The following is a 19,608-nucleotide window of genomic DNA, read 5'->3' as shown; positions in this document are numbered from 1 at the left end:
ATGCAAATTAACGACTGGATTCTTGCACATTATAGCTGATTAAATAAAAAGGAGTCCTTAGGCTGGTGTTCATATTGACTTAGTGTTTATTTAAACTGACTGCCCAAATCACATACCTAAAACAGGATAAGTCGCAGTGATGGAAGCTTTTTTTTTTTTAATAAATTTAATATTTCCATCAGCAAATTCATACATTTTTAAATAATGTGGCTTGTCAATCAGCAAAAATGAATTATTAAATAAAAGATGCAACATTTGTGGAAATTTACAAGGGCTTTATGTGCGAATATGTATTGGGGCCACACTGAGGGGGAAAAAAAAAAGTGTTTTAAGAACAAAGTTGTTATAGTCAAAGAATGACTGTATATAGAAATAATGCAAGAATTAAGTTGTCTAGAGAATAAAGTTGCATTTTCAAGAAAAAAGTACTAATTTACAATATTATAGCATTACAAGGAGAAAGTTGTCATTCAACGAAAATTTAATGTTACGAGTCCTCTTGGAAAATCAGATCCTCATTCTTAATAAATTATAACCTTGTTTCTCATAATACTACAAACTTATTCTTGTAAAATTACATCCCTGTTCTTTGAAAACTGTCAAGATTTTTTGCTACAGTACATTTCCTCTTCAGAAATTCACGACTTATAATTTACTGATTTTATATTTGTTTGTCGCTGCTTCAGTGTGACATTAATAGCTTCCATACATTTGTTGACATATTTTAAGAGTAGTAAATAAAATTCAAGACATCTGTTCAGTATGGACGCACTGTCCGAATCCCATTACCACAATATGCAATAAACGGCATCTAAAATGTCATCGATGCCGTTCCAAACACCTTTAAGATTGGTCGTGTTTTGGCGTTAAATAGAAACCCAGAGCACCATGTCTTGCCCACCCCGTTACAAAGAACATACTTGGCAGCGGTGCACCAAGCGCACCCCCTACAAGTAGGTTAGGAGGTGAAATCCACACAGCCCTTGACTTCATCGCCGCAAGGCAACCCGATTCTCTCGAGTAAGGCAACAGGAGACGCTGCAGTTTGGGAGAGGGGGGGGGGGGGGGGGGGAACAACAACACAAGGTTGACACTTGCGTTGGCGAGGAGACATCATGTCGAGGGAAGTGCGGTGTCGAGTGTTGTCCTCATTCGAACACGAGGACATGAAATAGTAGGCCCCGGGGAGTGAAAGAAGGGTATTAAAAAAAAAAAGGTGTGTACCTTCTAACAACTCCTCATGTCGTGTGCGGGTGGAGCATTGGTGTCGTCGAAAGATTGGTGCGCGGTGGCAACAGTTCTTCTTCGCTGAAGAAATACATCTAAAATGGAGGACAACAAGAACGACGTAAACAGCAGCTCAACCATGCAGATATTAGAATCAACCGCACAGACCAAGTAAGCCAAAGTAATAGGACATGTGACACCCGCTAGCTAGCTAGTCACTATGTAGCTACAGCTAATGAGGAAAAAAAAAAGGGTTTAAAGATGTTCACTGTATGTGCGTGTTTACTTTGCAGCCAACGGCTAGCAGGGCATTGAGCATCAGGACGGCAGACATGACTGCCACGATGACTTTGGGCTTGTCGTCGCGGACGGCGGGCCAGAAGGTGATGACCAGGACGGAGCCCGATAGGCAGAGCGCCACCATGATGGTGAGCCACCGCAGCCACTCGACCGGGATTATCCACAGAACCTTGTGTGGGCAATGAGAACAAGTTAACAAATATGATCTGAGGGAGAAAATGGGGCACATTTGCAAAGGACTTTGATTTGTCTGTCCTGCGACTGATTTTGGACATGAAACTCACCACTGCAGGAATGTATATGGAAAGAGAGTATCCATACACACAAACAATCTCAATGAAGGAATAAGAGACCAAGTTCATGATCTTGTTGTTCCTCCACAGCAGAAAACCCCATACGGCGAGTGGTACTAGCCAAGCGTAGCTGAAGATGGCTGTAGCAGCTATGGAGACTGGGGTGGGGGGGGAAAAAAACATGAAAGCTATGAGAATATAGTACGTCTCTGCAAGTAGGGGCACTTGTAACATTTTTTGGTCAAGCTTTGACTTTGTGGAGCTGAGTAAATCGAGTTCTTTTTTGGTGCTTACCTTTTCCAAACTCAGGTGTGTACCTGTAGCTTGGCTTGCCCAGGTTCACCAGGAAGGTGGAGAGGTTACCACTGATGGCGATGGCAAACACAAGAGTGGTGCAGATCCAGAACGGTCCTGAGAGGAGTCATGAGCGTATTAGGAATATCAGATTAAAGGGTAAACTTATAAATTGGAAAATAGATGTGCGTTTGCATGCTTACCGTAGAGATCGGGATTTCGGCGAAGGTACACATGGATGAAGTTCTTTCCCGGCCAAGGCAGCACAGAGCCAACAATCCTTTCCGTCACCTGAGATAAAAGTCACTTGATGGGACTCTCAAAAATTCCTGACTGTCCCGTGAGTTGAAAATCACTCAGGCTAGCTTACAGATGTTTTTGTTTAATACAAAACACCACATTTTGTGGTTTCAGTTACAATTAAACAGTCATACTTACATGCCGTGTGTCAACATTGAAAAACTGTTGGTAGTACTCAAAAGACCAGAAAGCTGGGCTTTTCTTCTCCCCTGCGAGAAGCTATAATGTAAAATGAATTATCAAAATGAAGCATTATTTAATTAAAAGTCCCCAACAACATAATAATCATCACATATAAATATAACCAGAATCTTGCCTCAGCTTTGTCATCTTCCTCCATGGGATCTTCATCACCACTGGGAACAGAACCACCGAGGGACTTCTGGTTTATAAAATCATCCTCGATGTTGATAGCAGTTGAGTCGCTAGCAGCTGCTAGCAGATTGCTCTCTTCGAATTCTTAAATTGTGACATAAAAAGACAACATACAATTCAGCTACACCAGTTGTTACCTAGACATTCTGTGGGAACTTACCACACTTATAATACCACAATTAAGTCACAAAAAACATTAAAATATCACACACATGTGCAATGTACATCATCTGCTGTGCCATTTTTGAGCAACAATGAAGACTCAAAGGTTGACGACGAATTACGTCACCTACCTTGAAATTGAAAAGGGTCGTTCGCAGACGCCATCTATGCCAACCAGTCAGACAGGAAGTTGTCGGATTACTACTTGAGACGAAACAAGTCCTGAGTACCTTTTTTGGGAGAGGAAATGAATAACAAATCACAGTTCCATATCAATAGATAAAGAAACACGCAAACAAGCAAGCGTTTCAACTTGGCTACTTGTTAGCACGTTTGCACTGTAGAAACGAGGACGATACGTTATATACTCACGTTGAAACAAATAAACAGTACTTTTAAGTTGTGTATGAGAAAGCCTGGAGGACAATTTGACCACAAACGTAAATAAAAGGCTCACTTTAACCATGCACGATACAAAAATCGTGTCCCAACCGTTAGCTTACGTTGACGGAAGCAGGACCCGGATGTGTAAGCTTTGTAAACAGACCAACTTCCTGTTAGTGGTTTTTCAAAATAATATTTATCTTGTTTCAATAATACAAATCAGATTAAATGAAAGGCTACGAAGATACAATTTGGGGATGAAAATACTACTATTTATTTTAATTATTTGCTCTATGTTTATGATGAAACTACTTTTGTAGTCGATAGCCTTTATTTTGACACTATACTTTTAAAACAGACATCTGGGTGAATTTTCAAAAGAAAAGGTAATTCAAGTAAAGAAAATCAAATTGAAACTTAAAAATCATCAACGATGGCATATTTAACTACGTCTTGGACGGCAAAGAAAGATTGTGTCGTATTTAACGTGTGCTCATGATAAAACTGTGATGTTTCTCGTCGCAGAGCTTTTATTTTGACAGCACAAAAGCAAAACACTCAAACCCCAGTCAATTCGAATGTCGGCTCTGCCACCCAACTGCGGTGCTTTTTTATTTCCTTTTAATTGGACAGAAACACATATTAACTTGATGTTGTTGTGAAGGTCGACACCAACAATGGACGCCAGCAGCGTGTACGTACGAGAAAGAGGCCACCTGCGTCGTGTCAGCGACAACATGCTCTGGAGGCCGGTGATGGCCTCCTCCACGTCTCCGTCTTCTTCCTGTCGGCGGACCAACCCGCTGGTACTTCGGAAGGAGCACTTTGTGTCCACGTACAACGCGGAGGGCAGCCTGCGCTACAGCAGCAAGTCGCTGTTTGACATCACGCTGCTCTTTGTGGTGTGCAACGTGCAGCACGTGGACTCGCTGGTGGGCTTCCCGGAACAGATCGGGGACAGGCTGTTCGCGGCCGCGAAGGAAAACCGTGTATTTCTGAACCAGGAAGTCTCCCCCAAAGTTCTGCAGCTCTTCGGGGACGCCTATGGCGACACGGTGCTCGGTTCCCTCTGCCTCAGGAACAGGTCTGACCCACCCTTCGGTATTAGATGTTATCGGGCTGCAAATTTGTATCAGGGTCCTTTGATGACCTTCAAATTTTCATAAGAGTATTCATGGTGGATGAAGTTTACGTGATGTGATCCTTGTGTGTCTCAGGTTTCCTCTACTGAGCGAGCGAATGGCTGACATCAAGACCTTCCACAGTTTGAAACGTTTGGACCTGTTCGGCTGCAGACTGGGCGACGACCATGAGATATTCCAGCACCTGACGTCGGCCTCACTTGCGAGGTGATAAACTGCCCTAGGGTCAAGGCTCGCTGTGCCCATCTTTTTTCTATTCGGCCTTCTCTCCTCTCGTAGATGCTTGAGTCAGCTCTTCATTGGTGGCAACGGCCTGTCGGATGATGGCCTGCGGCGACTGATGGCGCCTGTGAGAATAATGAAGAAAGGACTGGACTGTCTTCAGTGCCTGGATGTTTCACGTAAGTTGCCATTGTTCCAATTTTGAGAGGGAAGAATGAAAATAACTAGCTCCGTTACTCATGACACGTTTGCTTGAGGTGCAGGTATTATTGTTGTCCACTTGGGGTCGCCATTTAAGGTTTTACACTATGTATGAGTCTTGGTTTGCAATGATCTCTTTAATCCAGATAACCCCATTTCTGAGAGGGCTCTCCGCTACCTGAAGTGCCTTCCCAAGCTTGAAAAACTGGATGCATCTGGCACCAGCATGAAGGTGCTTGAGGGCACACTTAGTTCGTATTAGCGCTTAGCTTAAACAAAAAATAATTTTGTCCTTTGCAGTTTAGCGCAAGACTTAATTCCTGCACGTGGGAGCTGCTGGGCCTGACTTATTCCGAAAAGGCGCTGGATGTCTTTGACCACTCAGAATGTAAAACACAAGGATGGGCAGAGCAGGTAACAGGGTTGACGTTTTTCGTGAATCGTTGTTTGTTGTATGACCGATGTCTCATATCCAAATGTGTAAGGTTGTAAATCAGTGGGAAACCAGTGGAGCGCAAATGTCCAAACAGAAGAGACTCAATGAGTCCAGAATATCAGCGCTTCGCTTTTGTAAGTGTTTATTGTTCCATTTTGCTTTTAACGAGCAATTCAAAAACCGCCATTATTAATTTAGCATTTTGAAGTCGGCAGGCAAAAGTTTGTCCAAGAAGTGTTGAACTCGGCACCGTTGTGTCGCGATGAAGTTGCAACACCTGAGAAGCATCGTCTGCATTTCTACAAGCCTCCAGCTGGGAGCATCGCAGACGGCGCCTCCTCCGACAGAACTTGCCAGATCGCAACGGGCAAAAGGAAGCGGATGTCGGAAAAGTGCGGCGACGGTTTGACAGCTAGTCCGCCGACAAAACGCGCCTCCTCGTCGGTGTTGACGCCTGACGATATGGATTTGTTGGACCTATACTGAGATGCATCGTCGCGAGGACTGTACAGTTGTTTTGTTCAGTTCTGTTTTATCCATCCATCCATCCATTATCTGTACCACTTGTCCCCACGGGGGTCGCGGGCGTGCTGTATCTCAGCAGTCATCGGGCAGTAGGCGGGGGACACCCAGAACTGGTTGCCAGCCAATCGCAGGGCACACAGAGACGAACAACCATTCGCACTCACACCTAGGGACAATTTACCAAGCATGTTTTTGGGGTGTGGGAGGAAACCGTAGTGCCCGGAGAAAGCCCACGTGGGCCCGGGGAGAACATGCAAACTCTACACAGGGAGGGCCGGAGGTGGAATCGAACCCGCGCCCTTCTAACTGAGGCGGTCGTGCTAACCAGTGCCGCCAGTTATGTTTTAGAAATAAAATTATTTTGTACCGTTTGTGTTTTGTTCAGTTCATCTTCACCCATTCCGTTGAGAACAGAAGGACCCACAGTCACTGTTGGGTTCAAAAAGAGCAAATTATTTTATTGTTAAGATCTGTCAAGTACAGTTATGGCAGTGGGACAACAAGAACCAGCCAGGTGAGCGAATTTAGCTTATGGCATTTCATTTGCCATTTTGTTGAAACATTGAGTGCCTGGATGAAATCAACTCAAAAGAAGTCACAGCTTTTAATAAAATAAGCACAGCCACCAAATGCTAACAAATGCAAAATATATAGAAGGCGATTTGTATTGGCATTGCAGGACCATCATACAAACCCGTTTGAAAAGCACCGAAAGGGGCGTAAGGAATCAGTTTTAGAAACATTTGACAAAGTTTCTTAATGCGACCACAAGTGGAATTAAAAGTTTTCACATCACCACACTCATTTAGGTTTTTTTAGACGTCAGACTGGCCAAGGTTCACTTTTGGAAGAAGAGGCCCCGCCTCCTCGCCATCTTCTTGCCCTTTGGAGGTGATGATGAGCAGGGAGGATGCCGGGTACGGAACCAGCTTCTGCGTCGAGAAGAAATCCCTGTCGCCGTAGATGCTCAATTTCTGAAAAATAAAATGTCGTCACATAACAAATTAAACTCCAAAGTCAAAGTAACCACAATATCTAGTGTGTCATTGCTCTGTTAAAAGTAACAAGTGTTATCCCCAAAGGTCTCACAGCAACTGACCTCAGCCGGCACGTACTGGTCCACAGCGGTGGCCACGGTGGCACAGCAGATCCAGACAAGGACCAGCACAGACAGTACCAGGGTGGTGGTGAGAATCCAGCCTGGCAGCCAAGGGTTCCTGAGGAGCAAATGTTTCAACCTCTGCTTCGTGTCCTTTCAGGCCATTTACAAAACTTTTTTTTTTCTTTTCATAAGAGTTAATTAATTTGGGGTTCCTGTTTCTTCATATAAGAAGAATATATGATTTTGCCTCCAAGTGCAGCCTTCCCCGCTTCCCGAAGACTTCAAAGAATGCGCCAAAAAAAAAACATTTGTGTTGAGGTGCATTTGATATATAAGTAATAGTATACAAATGTGTTATTAAACCTTGAAAGGCAGCTGAAAAAGTTGTAATTGTAGTAGCTGCGGTCGGCACTCATGTCACGATCCCTCTCTTGGATGAGCGCCCGCTGGTAGTCTTTGTAAACTGGGCTATTCACATCAGAGACTTGAAAGGAGACAAAAAAACAACATCACACAAAAGTAAGACTATTTGGTTTCTTGAACATGAGAGCTTACACGTCGTCTGTACGTCCTCTGCGTCATCTTCTTTCTCAGATTCAAACTGAGGGGAAAAACAGATTTGAATTAGGATTCAGTCTGACAAGCACACAGGATCCCATATTCTTGTTTTTCCCCCCGTAGCATCACTCGCCTGGAAAATGACAACTTTGCCGTCGTCAGCCTGGAGATAAAAGGTCCATGTATTAGTGATGAAGCCGTGCGCCTGATTCATCATGTCCTCCCAAAAGCGTTGCACAACCATCAGCGGGTAGAGCAAGTGAATCCTCGGCACCATCGCTTCAAGCTAAATGTGTGAGAGTAAGACACTCAAATTCACCCATTTGTTGACGGAACAAGTTTGTGGTGGGGTTGACTTTCGAGTTAAGACTTAATTGTACGTTGAAATGGAATGTAGCTTATCAAGACGCAACCTGATTCCAGCAGTCTCATGAATGCTTAACAAGTCATTTATAGACGCATTGGCGTCAAATAATCTTGTCAGCCACTTCTTTTTAAGGATGATGTTGTAAGATGTGCTACGTGCTAGGTGATACGAAAGTGCTTTTGATATCAGCTTCCCTTTGTAAACATATCGATCCTTACTGACAAGACAGTTCCATATTAGGGCAGACATATTGTGTGCACCTGTTCATGGCGCTGCAGGGCAAAAGGAAGCTGGTTGTTGCAGCCCAGGTTGCATGCATACTGCTCGATCACCTGCGTGTAAGCTTCGTGACAGGCTGTAAGAGAATTTAAAAAAGGATTACACAGAGACAACAAAGGAAACGCAACACTGTTTACAGCGCAAGCAGCAAGTGACTCCCTATGCTTAATCTATAATCCCTTTGAATCAAAGTACATGTAAATTTCCTTCGACTTTGAACCCGATGAATGTAAAGCCCAGTGACATTAGAATAGAGTAAAAGTCGGACATTTTCTCTTACTTGACTGACAGTCGGCTAAGGTCCGATTCAAGTCTTTACCGTCACGAACAAATTGGCAAATAGAGAACAAACGGCAGCCTCGCTGACAAGCGTAGAGTTCCTCTTCCTACGAACACACACAAACCACAAATGCCCACTGAAATGAGCTATCATGACATTATATCAATTAAACTGTAGGCTAAAACTTGCTTTTATCCAACTGAAGCTAGCCAACTACTCACCCGCGGATAAGTGTGTAAAGTATAGGTCATTTCACAAGACCTATGGCAAGATGCCGTGCTTCCCAAAACGCTATCGAACACGTCCGAGGACGCTGCCACCAAAGTCCCAAAGAGTCCCAAAAAGACTACGATTCTAGACGCAGTCGCCATTTCGTATACTGCTCAAAACAAACCCCAAACAAAACAAACACGGTCGCTTCCTCCTCCACCTTAATCCGATCAAGGCCTCGCGAGAACATATCCTCTCACGAGTTCTCATTGTTTACAGGCCAAGCAGTCGCTCTCGCGAGACATCCCGGAAATATTTGGATGCATTTATTGACTCGGGAATTTTTTAATTCAGTACGTTTCATGCCAAGATTATTTTGGGAAGATATGACGAATCGTGAATCAAATAGCCTCTAAGCGTAAGAAAGATTCTGATTGGTAAAATAAAAAAGAGCTAAAACCTAAACAGCATGAAAATTTGAAAATTCCTGACTTTCATTGTCATTTTTTGCGTGCCCGTTGCATATACACTTATTCTAATTTCACGCTGAAATAAATCGAAATTAACCGTGAAGTAGTCACTATGTGTTTTAATATTCAATTCAAAATAATAAACCCACAAAGAATAAAACAAAAATATCGGGCAACTCCCATAATTTAACCATAGTATATCTTATATTTCCGACAACAGCAAATGCAACATTGGTAGCACTGTGTTGCTAGCTACGGCTAGCTTTAGCAGCAAATGTTTTTATTCTGTTCCAACCTCATGTGAACATTTTGTCAAGCTACTCTTAAGATGGACAAGTTTGTGGTGCGGCTACCTAAAGGAGAGAGGTCCAAAACGTCGAGGAGTACCGAGAAGAATTACAAGCAAACCACCATAGAATCCTTACGAGTGGGTTATTGTGTTGTTGTTTTTCTGCATGCACGCTATCCTTGAATACAAGCCAAATATGAGCAACCTAATAATACTTTATCTACAGAGGGTGGTCGTCATTGAGGACATATTGCGCTATAAATCCACACTGGAGCTGCCAGGACAGAGCAGGGACAACATGCTGAGTGCCTTGGACGCTTTGAGCAAGAAGATGCCATCCAAGGAGGTGCTGAAGTCAACCAAAATAGGTAACATTATGCAAAACATTGTGGAGGGACTCGCAATCAAACATCCACTTCAGTTGTCTTCCATAATGACACGACGAGATTTATTTAAAGTCTTGACTTTATTTTAACCTGGAACAAAACTCTTTGCCTTCCACAGGTCACACCGTCAACAAATTGCGGAAGCACCCAGAGCCTGAAGTGAGCTTGGCGGCTTCCGGAGTGTACACTGCCTGGAGGACGTTTGTGGAGGAGAATTCCAACAAGCCGTCCATCGAAGTGCACTCGGACAAGCAATCGGAAGGCCTGAGGAGCAATGCCAGGAGACTTCTGGCTGAAGCGCTGGAGCTCAAGGTGAGGGTTGATGTAACAACGGGCATCATCTTCTGAGGTGATGCATCAATTTTTCTCCTCCATCTTCGCCAACCACGTGGCGCAACTGCACTGTTAACTGAGCATTTGTTCCTTTTTGTATGTATTTCCACTCCTGCCTGCCAGGAGGACTGCGGCCTGGTGGACAACACTGAGAGGGAAGTGTTCCACCAGAGCGGTCGGCTTGTCAGCGGCTCGTACCGGAGGACAGTACGGACGCTGGTGTTCGCCTTCAAACGGCAGCCTGAGCTCAAAGCGAAGCTAAAGCGGGATCATGCCTCGGTTGCCCAGCTGGTGTCCAAGTATAAGCGATAAGCTTTTTATCTTGTGTTGAATGTAAATATGCAATTTATGATTGGTGATGTATGTTTTTATTCTTAATTATGCTTTGTTTTTATACTGTATCGAAAGTGTGAATTAAAAATAAACTTTCACACACTTTGGAGGATATCCTGGTAGTATACATTGTTACAAAAAGACTTAGACAATTTTTTTTCTTTTTTTTTATATCCAGTGTTTACACCTAACGTTACGAACGAGCATAGGCCGCTAAAGCAACACGAGCCAGACGATGGCGATCACCATGAGGATGACAGCTAGGACGCAGATACTAATGAAGACGATATCGCTGAGGTCGTGGGGCTCGACGTCGGCGCGCCCCAGCCCGCCCCCTCCGGCGGCGGCCTCGCCACTCACGGCTTCCCGCTCGAGCCGGTGCTCCTCGGCCGAGACGATGGACGCCGAGGCCACCTTGCGCATGGCGTCACACTGCACTTTGTACTCCTGCACGTTGCGCCGCTCGCCGTCAGAAAAGTCAATGTAGAGCTTGTTGACCAGCATGGTGACGTTACGGTGCTTCTGGCTGGCCGTGCCGCAGTTGACGAACTGGGCGAGGATCTTGTAAGAGGTGGCCGTCAGCTGGGCGGTGCACGTGGGGTTGCCTAGGTAGATGCGCTCGCGGTCCAACTGGGGTAACGAGTGCTGGGGTATTAGGATGGTGAACTCTGACCTGGTGCAACTCACGTTGACGGGCACCACTACGGAAGGCCATGCAACTTTGGTAACATGATACAAAAATAGACACTACGTATTTGGTGGCCATACCTCCAAGATAAGAAGCAGTGAAGCCTCTGTGCGCCTCATCCCTGTCGGTGCTCAGCACCACCAGCATCTTGTTGCCCCGGGAGACGAGCGACGACGGCCTCTCGGCGCCGCACCAGCGTCCGAGGAGCGCGTCTGCCGACTGCCGCTCCCCGTCGTACACGGCCACCCAGTCGTAGTCGCACTCATCCGTGAGGCTGTTGCGGCCTTCCAGGTCCATGACGGGGAAGAAGAGCTTGATGCGGTAGCCAGCCGCCAGCGAAATGCTCCAGTGGCAGTTGATGTTGTTTGGATAGATCTGCGGGAAGTTCGGGCTGCTGAAGTTGCCGCACACGTCCGAAAGCACTTGCTGGCATTCGCCTACGGACACACGGGGAACAACTTGGCCTTCTAAACCAGAAATTGTGTCCCATCTGGGGAGCACACATTTTGGAATAGCTACAAAATGACCTACCTGAGTAGTAATAGGCCTTGAAGCCCCGCCCCCCGATGTTAAAGTCAGATTTGAAGACGAGCAGCAGTTGGCTGGCGGTGGTGACGGTGGCGGGAGGCTTGTTGGCCCCGCAGTACGTACCCAGGTGGCGATGCGCCACCGTGGGGCCGTCGAACAGGGCCACGTAGTCAAAATGGCACCCCTCATTGTTTTCCATCTGGAAATCCAAGAAGAGAAGCGTGACGGCGCTGCTGTTGGAGACGTGGATGAGCCACGAGCAGTCAGCGTCGTTGCTGTACTCCGCGGGGTAACCTGGGCTGGAGATGACGCCCGAAAGGCCTGTTAGCACCCCGCCGCACATATCTGCACGAAAAAGAGAGTCCACTTCAATAAAAAGTCGAATTCTTTAACTATCACTGACATATACCTTTCCTGTAGCCCAAACTGAAGCCCCTGTGCGCCACGTGACGGTCCGAGCGGAAGATGACCGACATGACGTTCCAGGACGAAGTGAAGGCCGGCGGGGGGGCGTCGCCACAAAAGGTACCCAGAAGGTTGCCCTCATCGCCGGCTACACCGTTGTAGATCTTGACATGGTCGTAGGCACAGCTGGAGTGGTACTCCAGTTCAAAGTGTTGGAAGGTGAGCAGCACCGAGGAACCTTCCGGCACAACAATGAGCCAGGAACAGCGGATGTTGTACGGGTAAAGGCCCGGGAAGTTTGGACTGGACAGATTGCCGGACGCCGCCGAGAGGATGCCGCCACATTTAACACCTTCAAAGATCAAATTAACCAAGTGTATCTAGTTTTCATTTGGGTCACAATTTTTTGCTTTTAAACTCCGAATTCATCTTACGCATTAAAATCCTGAAGTGGCACATGCGGGTGCAACCTTGTAGAACGTGTGTGCAAGCTGTGATAACAAACTCACCTTTTTGATCCGCCACTGTGTCGACAAGCAGTATGAAATAAACAAGCGGAGCCACCCGGAGCGTCATCTTAGACTTTTTGTCTCACGTAAAGTCAGCATTGGTTTAAAAAACACCACGTCGGCAGCAGAAGCAGAAGCAGTAGCATGATGATGAAGGCGTACACACACAGGCCAGAGCACTCAGCTGTCTATCTATTGTGTAGCTCCTAAAAAATTCATCCCCAACCTGAAACTCACCTGAGGCTATACTGTCACTAAATTTTAATGACGTAGGGGGTCGGCTTGTCGGGACAGCGTACATTTTTAATAACCACCACCGAAGGGAAAGACAACAACACAGAACACATGTCGCCCACCTGGAACATACTCAGAATCTGCCTCGTGCTTTACTCCCTCAGCAATTACAGTGCAGCTCAGCCTCTGGCACCTAGTGCTCGTCATCGTTCTGATTGTTGGAAAAGCAATAAAAAAAATAATGCCCATGAGTGTTTGTGTGAGTGAGAGAGAACTGAACACAAAGTGTGGAGGAAAAACATTAAAAAAGACAGAATATTTTTTAGTCACGTCAAGTCAAATTTATTTATACAACCCTTAGTAGAGATTTTATGATGGGAACAATTTGGCTTACATTTACATTATTTCCTATGGGAGAAGCATTTCCTCCCCCGTCGTCCTCATGAATGAATGCAGAATACGTAATAGTCATCTTCCCATGCAAGATGGCGCTGTTGCATCATGATAACAAAATGGCAAGTTTTTTTTTTAAATTCTCCACGCACCTCCTTACAAGCCATGCCAAGCTCTAAACTGAAACAAATAAGAACGTGATTAAAATCAGTCAAGTGTTTTTTTTTTTAACCCCCACCACACAAGCACAGGCGCATGCACGCACAGACGTACACAAGAAATTCTTGGAAGTTCCTCTGCTGCGTTTGAATTTTAATTCCGTCCTCTATGAGGGAAAGAAAAGCTCGTCATTGTTGAAGGATTCGGATATGTGGCGGGGCAGCAGTTGAAATGTGTTGTGGAAAGATACGGGCAAGTGTTCGGGTGGGAGGGGGGTGCAATTAAATCACACCTCGAGTAATACTCCAGAAACAAATGGGCTTGAAATGACTGCAAAATGAATCAAAGGTGGGGGCTTGAGTGATACACTCAAACATCAAATGGAACCTAGTAATTGAATATTACTAAACACTCTGCCTGAAAAATTACTACTAGAAATGCATGGTTGCAGCCATCCGTCGGTATGTCATCCATCCATCCATCCATCCATCCATCCATCCATCCATCCATCCATCCATCCATCCATCCATCCATCCATCCATCCATCCATCCATCCATCCATCCATCCATCCATCCATCCATCCATCCATCCATCCATCCATCCATCCATCCATCCATCCATCCATATTGTCTGTCTACATGTGTTGCTACACCACCGGAATGTTTTGAATACAACATGAAGGCCCTGCAGCGCATAGTGAACACGGCTGGTAAGATTATTGGTGCTTCACTCCCCTCGCTGAAGGACATTTACACCTCCCATCTCACCCGCAAGGCGACCACGATTGTGAGTGATGTGAGTCACCCCGCTCACTCTGTTTGATCTTCTACCCTCTGGGAAGAGGTACAGGAGCCTGCGCTCCCGCACCACCAGACTCACCAACAGCTTCATACTCCAAGCTGTTAGGATCCTGAACTCTCTCCCCCCCCTTCTGCGTAGCGTCCTGTACTTTTGCGCTCTATTCTGACTGTCTGCTGTATGCACACTTGCTCCATTTTTGCTCCTCTTGTTTATTATGTTGTTTATTTATTATTTATTCATCACTCTTATTTATTCATTGTTTGTGCCTTCTTGTTTTTATTTTTTTGTGTTGTTTACTTGTATGTATATTGTGTACTATGTCTTGTCACCGTGGGATAGTGGGAACGTAATGTCGATTTCTTTGTGTGTCTTGGCATGTGAAGAAATTGACAATAAAGCAGACTTTGACTTTGAAACTCAGCAGTCCAAACGACTGCCAAACAAGACAACATTTCAAGACAGAAATAGCAGAGTTTCTCCAAAGTGTCATAAAAGCATGCACTTTGTGCTTGTGTGACACGCACACACTGGCTGATATTTTCAGCTACCTACTTGCAAAAGTCATCTGAGGCATCCAGGAACCATCTGCATTCATGCGCACACATTGTATGCATTTGGGAAGTATTTAGTCAAATGTCATCTGCCAACAGAAGCTATTTATTAGTTCTCTTGTTTTGCTAATCAAAAGGGGCGCAAATGCCAAAGCTCACACCACTGCGGCACACGCACACAAGCGTGCTTAGGAATGACAACAAGCAGTTAAATTTAATATAATAATTCAAGTCTTAAAAAGTTTCATTTACCAAAAGGAAGACAATAAATCTCATTTAAAAAAAATCAAGTCGGCCTTAATTTTACTGAAGGTCTTCAAAATGTCACGCAATAAACAATAACACAATGCGGAGCCACAAATACACGATGAATACAGCAAAATAATCACAGTAAGAAATATGACTATTTTCCTACTTATGAAGCTCCGCTGCAGCAGTTTATTTGGAAGAATGACAAAAAACTATAATTTGAATGTTAATTGATTGCTCACGCGACGACAACGTCGCTACAGTCAAGCGTATTCCACTAAAACATGGAACACGGGCAAGTCAGTCTTCCAGCGCGGTTTTGAGTGGCACCCGCCGGCGTGACTCACGATGCGTATGTTCAAGTAATTGGACGCTTACATTTTTTGGGGTGGGCTTTGCAGTAATAAGGGATGCTTATGTTTGTATATTAGCAAGAGCATCCTAACTTGCTAATACAGTAATCCCTCGCTACTTCGCGTTTCGTTTATCGCGGCTTCACTACATCGCGGATTTTTTTCCCCAAATTAAAAAAACATTTAAAAGTCAAAATGAAACTTATAAATTGAGGAAGCATGTGTCTAACCTTTAGGACAATGTAGTATTGCTCCAAATGTTGGTTTACATTCCTTGAGAAGTCCGTTTTCGCGTGTTAGCACGATTACGAATTAGCACCTTTCCGCTAACTAGTTAGCCTGCCAGTACTTCTTGTTGATGACCATACTTCGCGGATTTCACTTATCAGAGGTGGTTTTTGGAACCGATTATCCGCGATAAACGAGGGATTACTCTACTTTCATTTTCTCCTATCCAACGGTGTCCATTAAAATAAAATCTTAAATTGTGTGTGAATGTGTATTGTGTATCCATTTTACTTTACTTGACAGTCCTTACTTTATTTTAAATTTAACCATAACTCCTTTTTACATGACACTTGAGTCTGCACAGTTCATAAAGTTTTCACGAATATATTCACTTCACATGATTTCACGTGGGCGTCAATATGCTTGTCACTTCCCAATAGATGGAAACTCTCAGGGGAGCCACCATGCTGCATATATACACTGTCCACATACATCACCAATTATTGCACTTCCATACTGTGTATATAAATATATATAAATGTGTGTGTGTGTGTCTGTATAAATACATAAGAAATCACCACCAGGGGCGAATATGCATGATTCGTGCTGGTGCTTCTCTGGTAATCTGACCAAAACGTACTGCACCCAAATACGAGACAAGCCGTATTATTGAGTGACATTTCCTGGCTCATTAGACTAGGCTTTGCAGCAGTAATCCAGTAGATATTTTCCTGTGAAAACAAAACACGTGTTTGTACATTGAGACTGTACAAAAGCAAAACTAATCCACCTGCATGCTGTGTGAAGAAACAGCTGGGAGATCATCAAACCCTGTGGAAAATATTAGCAGGAATTATGGACGGTAAACAATGCTACGGAACCACTTCTTAATTATGAATGTAAAAGCAATTTCAGCTTTTTTTGCGGGGGGGCGGGTAAATTTGTGGCTATGGCAAAATCACAAAATTCTTGAATGTATCTAAACACCTTTGGTCAAGGATTACCCCCAAAGTGTCAAGGAAAAAGACACCTAAAGCGGTAAGCGCGCATGTGTGTGGGAAGCTAGGATTCAAACGGCTGTCACTTTAAATCTCACTCAACCTCGATCTCCACCATCCAAAATCCCACACGTTAGGAAAAAAAATCCTCAAGACAAGAAGAAAAAAAGACTCAAACCTTTGCAAGCATATATATTTATTTAATTATTAAAACAAAATGGATAGTTTGGAAAAGTGTTTCCAAAATGGAAAGTTTGTTATGATTTGATCTCTTCCTATTCATTTGATGACCCTTGTCCCATTTCTTCTTCAGAGCCGATGGTCTGTAACCGGGCCTCGGGAGATGGCTTCATTTATTTTTTGGTCAGCATCCACATATCCACTGTATGTGTTGCATTCTAGGTCCGATATCAAGCTGGGGTGTATATTTGCCCAGAAAAAGTAGTTCCTCCTCCCCTCTCTTCTCCATAGGATGCCCAGTGAAGCAGGAAATTGGAAAAAAAAAAAAAAAACGTACATCACCTTCCTTATTAAGTCTTGTTGGCATGGACACGAACATTGCGGATGTTCATTTCACGCTTAAAAGTGAAACATGTCAGCTCAGTTGTCGACGCCTCCTTGGCTTTTTGTCATCAGTCTTTTAACCCGAGTGTCGGATCACGGAGAATAAGCCATGCACACCTGGCTGGAACCGGAATTTACTCTCATGGAAACTACCTTGTGACTTTGATGAATTGTGCACAGACGTGGAAATGAGTAGACGATGGTTAGTAGCAATTAGATGGTTGATTATGAGTAATGTACATCCATCAGTGCAAAACTATGACAGGTGTTATATATATTATATATATCATATACAAGGTCTCTTGAATCCCCCCCTGTGACCCCACAAGCTTCAATAATAATAAGCCGGTGCTCCGCTAAGAATGAGCTGTTTAGGATTCATGTATGGTGATGATGAAGAGAAGCTACTTGAGTTGGGAAAAGAAGAAAAATGTAGGTCATGTGGGAACGTCTTGAGGGAAAGTCATTTACTGGGAAATGAATTTCTAATGGCGCTAAATGAAATTGAAACCGCCAACACCACGTTCTGACGGAGGATACAGCGCTCGAGGACATGTGAAATTCCATATATTATTGCAATTTAAGACTATTATTAAGAACTCCGTGACCGGTTAATAAATAATGTCACCCTTAGGATGGAAGTACCTTCATGTGGTCTTTTGGGTGAGGAAGTAAAAGTTTGGTGCTAGGTGGTCCCAAATGCTAATTAACTAGCTAAAAAGGCCGCCGGCGTGGTTGCCAACGCCAACAGATTGGAATGTTCAACAGGCCAGCTGCTTTGTGGTGGGTGGCCGCAGTTCCATTAATGCTGGGCACATAGCAGATTTTTTTTTTTTACAGGCCAAGAGCTTTATAAGCATCCTGGCATATATTTTTTTTAAGCATATACTAAGTCACCAGTTTTTCCTCTCTCTTCCATTTCTTACAATAGTTAAGACAGACACATTAATTAATACGAGAGCCTCTTCATCTTTAGTAAAGGTGCCTGGGAGATGGAAAACGAAGTCGACTCAATCGTCTTTTCACTCTAATGTTGATTAATGTGCAGTGTCCGTGACACGTAAATAAAATGAAGAGACGCCTTTTACGTTCACCGGAATGAAACATTTTGCAGCTCATCTCCTGGCTGATAAAGGTCCAAAAAAGATAAATGTGTTGCATTAGCACGTTTTCAACCGTGTCTCATTTGACATTTCCTTTAGCGAGTCTAACTCGAATGTTATTTTATTGGGTGAACAAACAAATTACATGAAGCCTTCCATTTTTGAGTCACTCGAAAACAAAATAATGCAATACAAAGAAATATATTCTGTGTTTTCAGTTGCAAGTTGATGTTTCATTGTGTGGCTGAAAAAGAAGGGAAGTAAAGTCAACTGTAAATTTGCTCAAAATCCTACTTTGATTGTCCCCTAAAGAAAATGTTTTGCCCTTGAACGTGTCGCGCCCTCGACTGAGCATGTGCAAACGCGCTAAGATAAACAGGATCTTTAGCACAGCAAATGTCCCGCAGGAATACTAATTAAGTCGGGTATTTATTTACTCCCGACGCTCGCTCCGAGCTGCGTCTTATCTATATTGCTTACGTGACACAAACAGAAATAAAAAGTCACCAGGCGATGTGGAAGATGAATAATTAACCTTCTTTCCCGAGCACTTTCAAATGTTTACACGTCAGGGAGGTGTGAGGTATGGCATTTAGCACCTGCGAGCGCGATGGGATGTGACAGAACGTTCAAGTCGGCCAAAGTCATCAGCACCCACGCACAGGCCTTGAATAGACGCATCTATCTATCTATCTATCTATCTATCTATCTATCTATCTATCTATCTATCTATCTATCTATCTATCTATCTATCTATCTATCTATCTATCTATCTATCTATCTATCTATCTACCTATCTATCTATCTACCTATCTATCTATCTATCTATCTATCTATCTATCTATCTATCTATCCAGCTTATTTATTTATTTATTTATCCAGCCTGTTTATTTATTTATTTATTTATTTATTTATTTATCCAGCTTATTTATGTATTTATTTATTTATTCATTTATTTATCTATTTTATTTATCTATCCAGCTTATTTATTTATTTATTTACATTATTAGAGTGTGTGTGAATTTCGTGTGGCGTTTCTGGTTTTCCGGATGTGTCAATGACTTGGGACTTTTCTTTTTTTTTTTTGCAGCAAGACTTCGGTCTCTGTCCCCGATTACTGCTCTGCGACGACAACAAATTGAACATGCTTCAGAGAGTGGGTATCATTACACGCTGCTTGGAGTGTGACCGTTCACATGTGACGCCATCACCACCCGCGGCCCACCTTGGGTTTTATCGCACCGTTGCCGATATTCATCTTTTAATCAGCCCGGCCGCCTGTGGATTAGCATACGCGTGTGGCTGCCATGTCAGGCGTTAGCGCTCTGCTTCCTGTTCACCGGCTGTGGGCGAGATAAGGTCAGCTGTCAAATATT

The 19,608-nt window shown here is 43.9% G+C and overlaps 5 protein-coding genes across 8 annotated transcripts; 2 read left to right on the top strand and 3 right to left on the bottom strand.

Moving 5' to 3' along the window:
• Positions 1-63: 63 nt before the first annotated feature.
• yipf1 (Yip1 domain family, member 1) lies at positions 64-3,501 on the bottom strand. 4 transcript variants are annotated; one of them, XM_037277066.1, is made up of 10 exons: positions 3,409-3,501; positions 3,083-3,181; positions 2,731-2,873; positions 2,553-2,633; positions 2,318-2,405; positions 2,115-2,231; positions 1,812-1,978; positions 1,514-1,696; positions 1,225-1,322; positions 64-1,038 (listed from the first exon to the last, which is right to left on the bottom strand). In XM_037277066.1, the coding sequence occupies exons 2-9, from the start codon at positions 3,114-3,116 to the stop codon at positions 1,239-1,241; spliced, it is 897 nt and encodes a 298-aa protein (XP_037132961.1). In that variant the 5' UTR covers positions 3,117-3,181; positions 3,409-3,501; the 3' UTR covers positions 64-1,038; positions 1,225-1,238. The 4 variants fall into 4 exon arrangements, with proteins under 4 accessions (XP_037132961.1, XP_037132959.1, XP_037132958.1 ...); XM_037277064.1 differs by having other exon boundaries at positions 3,083-3,199; positions 3,324-3,491; XM_037277063.1 differs by having other exon boundaries at positions 3,324-3,491.
• A 365-nt stretch (positions 3,502-3,866) lies between these two features.
• On the top strand, positions 3,867-5,999 carry lrrc42 (leucine rich repeat containing 42). Its single transcript, XM_037277060.1, has 7 exons — positions 3,867-4,419; positions 4,553-4,684; positions 4,757-4,878; positions 5,047-5,132; positions 5,201-5,314; positions 5,386-5,470; positions 5,545-5,999. The coding sequence occupies exons 1-7, from the start codon at positions 4,013-4,015 to the stop codon at positions 5,820-5,822; spliced, it is 1,224 nt and encodes a 407-aa protein (XP_037132955.1). The 5' UTR covers positions 3,867-4,012; the 3' UTR covers positions 5,823-5,999.
• Positions 6,000-6,293: 294 nt separating this feature from the next.
• Positions 6,294-8,925, bottom strand: tmem59 (transmembrane protein 59). Its single transcript, XM_037277062.1, has 8 exons — positions 8,669-8,925; positions 8,448-8,553; positions 8,149-8,243; positions 7,655-7,807; positions 7,519-7,564; positions 7,327-7,447; positions 6,961-7,078; positions 6,294-6,835 (listed from the first exon to the last, which is right to left on the bottom strand). Exons 1-8 carry the CDS (start codon positions 8,816-8,818, stop codon positions 6,677-6,679), a joined length of 948 nt encoding a protein of 315 aa, XP_037132957.1. The 5' UTR covers positions 8,819-8,925; the 3' UTR covers positions 6,294-6,676.
• Positions 8,926-9,348: 423 nt separating this feature from the next.
• Positions 9,349-10,580, top strand: tceanc2 (transcription elongation factor A (SII) N-terminal and central domain containing 2). Its single transcript, XM_037277074.1, has 4 exons — positions 9,349-9,554; positions 9,643-9,784; positions 9,921-10,114; positions 10,259-10,580. Exons 1-4 carry the CDS (start codon positions 9,456-9,458, stop codon positions 10,445-10,447), a joined length of 624 nt encoding a protein of 207 aa, XP_037132969.1. The 5' UTR covers positions 9,349-9,455; the 3' UTR covers positions 10,448-10,580.
• Positions 10,581-10,654: 74 nt separating this feature from the next.
• cdcp2 (CUB domain containing protein 2) lies at positions 10,655-12,807 on the bottom strand. Its single transcript, XM_037277079.1, has 5 exons — positions 12,599-12,807; positions 12,094-12,441; positions 11,688-12,029; positions 11,237-11,593; positions 10,655-11,169 (listed from the first exon to the last, which is right to left on the bottom strand). The coding sequence occupies exons 1-5, from the start codon at positions 12,663-12,665 to the stop codon at positions 10,682-10,684; spliced, it is 1,602 nt and encodes a 533-aa protein (XP_037132974.1). The 5' UTR covers positions 12,666-12,807; the 3' UTR covers positions 10,655-10,681.
• Positions 12,808-19,608: the final 6,801 nt, after the last annotated feature.

The sequence above is a fragment of the Syngnathus acus genome, chromosome 17, assembly GCF_901709675.1.
Source record: "Syngnathus acus chromosome 17, fSynAcu1.2, whole genome shotgun sequence".
NCBI classification, from domain to species: Eukaryota; Metazoa; Chordata; class Actinopteri; order Syngnathiformes; family Syngnathidae; genus Syngnathus; species Syngnathus acus.
Note: the sequence above shows the minus strand (reverse complement) of the source record. Positions and strands in the feature narration are given on the sequence as shown.

What these genes read in the sequence shown, in the direction of transcription:
- yipf1 (XM_037277066.1), bottom strand. Translation starts at nt 3,116, where the DNA reads ATGGCGTCTGCGAACGACCCTTTTCAATTTCAAG. An exon ending in CCGAAATCCCGATCTCTACG is followed by an intron (nt 2,232 to 2,317) that starts GTAAGCATGCAA and finishes GACTCCTCTCAG; the next exon opens with GACCGTTCTGGATCTGCACC. An exon ending in CACACCTGAGTTTGGAAAAG is followed by an intron (nt 1,979 to 2,114) that starts GTAAGCACCAAA and finishes CCCCCACCCCAG; the next exon opens with TCTCCATAGCTGCTACAGCC.
- lrrc42 (XM_037277060.1), top strand. Translation starts at nt 4,013, where the DNA reads ATGGACGCCAGCAGCGTGTACGTACGAGAAAGAGGCCACCTGCGTCGT. An exon ending in TCCCTCTGCCTCAGGAACAG is followed by an intron (nt 4,420 to 4,552) that starts GTCTGACCCACC and finishes TGTGTGTCTCAG; the next exon opens with GTTTCCTCTACTGAGCGAGC. An exon ending in AATATCAGCGCTTCGCTTTT is followed by an intron (nt 5,471 to 5,544) that starts GTAAGTGTTTAT and finishes AGCATTTTGAAG; the next exon opens with TCGGCAGGCAAAAGTTTGTC.
- tmem59 (XM_037277062.1), bottom strand. Translation starts at nt 8,818, where the DNA reads ATGGCGACTGCGTCTAGAATCGTAGTCTTTTTGGGACTCTTTGGGACT. An exon ending in CTTTACACACTTATCCGCGG is followed by an intron (nt 8,554 to 8,668) that starts GTGAGTAGTTGG and finishes GTGTGTTCGTAG; the next exon opens with GAAGAGGAACTCTACGCTTG. An exon ending in ACCAGTACGTGCCGGCTGAG is followed by an intron (nt 6,836 to 6,960) that starts GTCAGTTGCTGT and finishes TTTATTTTTCAG; the next exon opens with AAATTGAGCATCTACGGCGA.
- tceanc2 (XM_037277074.1), top strand. Translation starts at nt 9,456, where the DNA reads ATGGACAAGTTTGTGGTGCGGCTACCTAAAGGAGAGAGGTCCAAAACG. An exon ending in CCACCATAGAATCCTTACGA is followed by an intron (nt 9,555 to 9,642) that starts GTGGGTTATTGT and finishes CTTTATCTACAG; the next exon opens with AGGGTGGTCGTCATTGAGGA. An exon ending in CTGAAGCGCTGGAGCTCAAG is followed by an intron (nt 10,115 to 10,258) that starts GTGAGGGTTGAT and finishes CCTGCCTGCCAG; the next exon opens with GAGGACTGCGGCCTGGTGGA.
- cdcp2 (XM_037277079.1), bottom strand. Translation starts at nt 12,665, where the DNA reads ATGACGCTCCGGGTGGCTCCGCTTGTTTATTTCATACTGCTTGTCGAC. An exon ending in CAGTTTGGGCTACAGGAAAG is followed by an intron (nt 12,030 to 12,093) that starts GTATATGTCAGT and finishes TTTTTCGTGCAG; the next exon opens with ATATGTGCGGCGGGGTGCTA. An exon ending in CACTGCTTCTTATCTTGGAG is followed by an intron (nt 11,170 to 11,236) that starts GTATGGCCACCA and finishes GGCCTTCCGTAG; the next exon opens with TGGTGCCCGTCAACGTGAGT.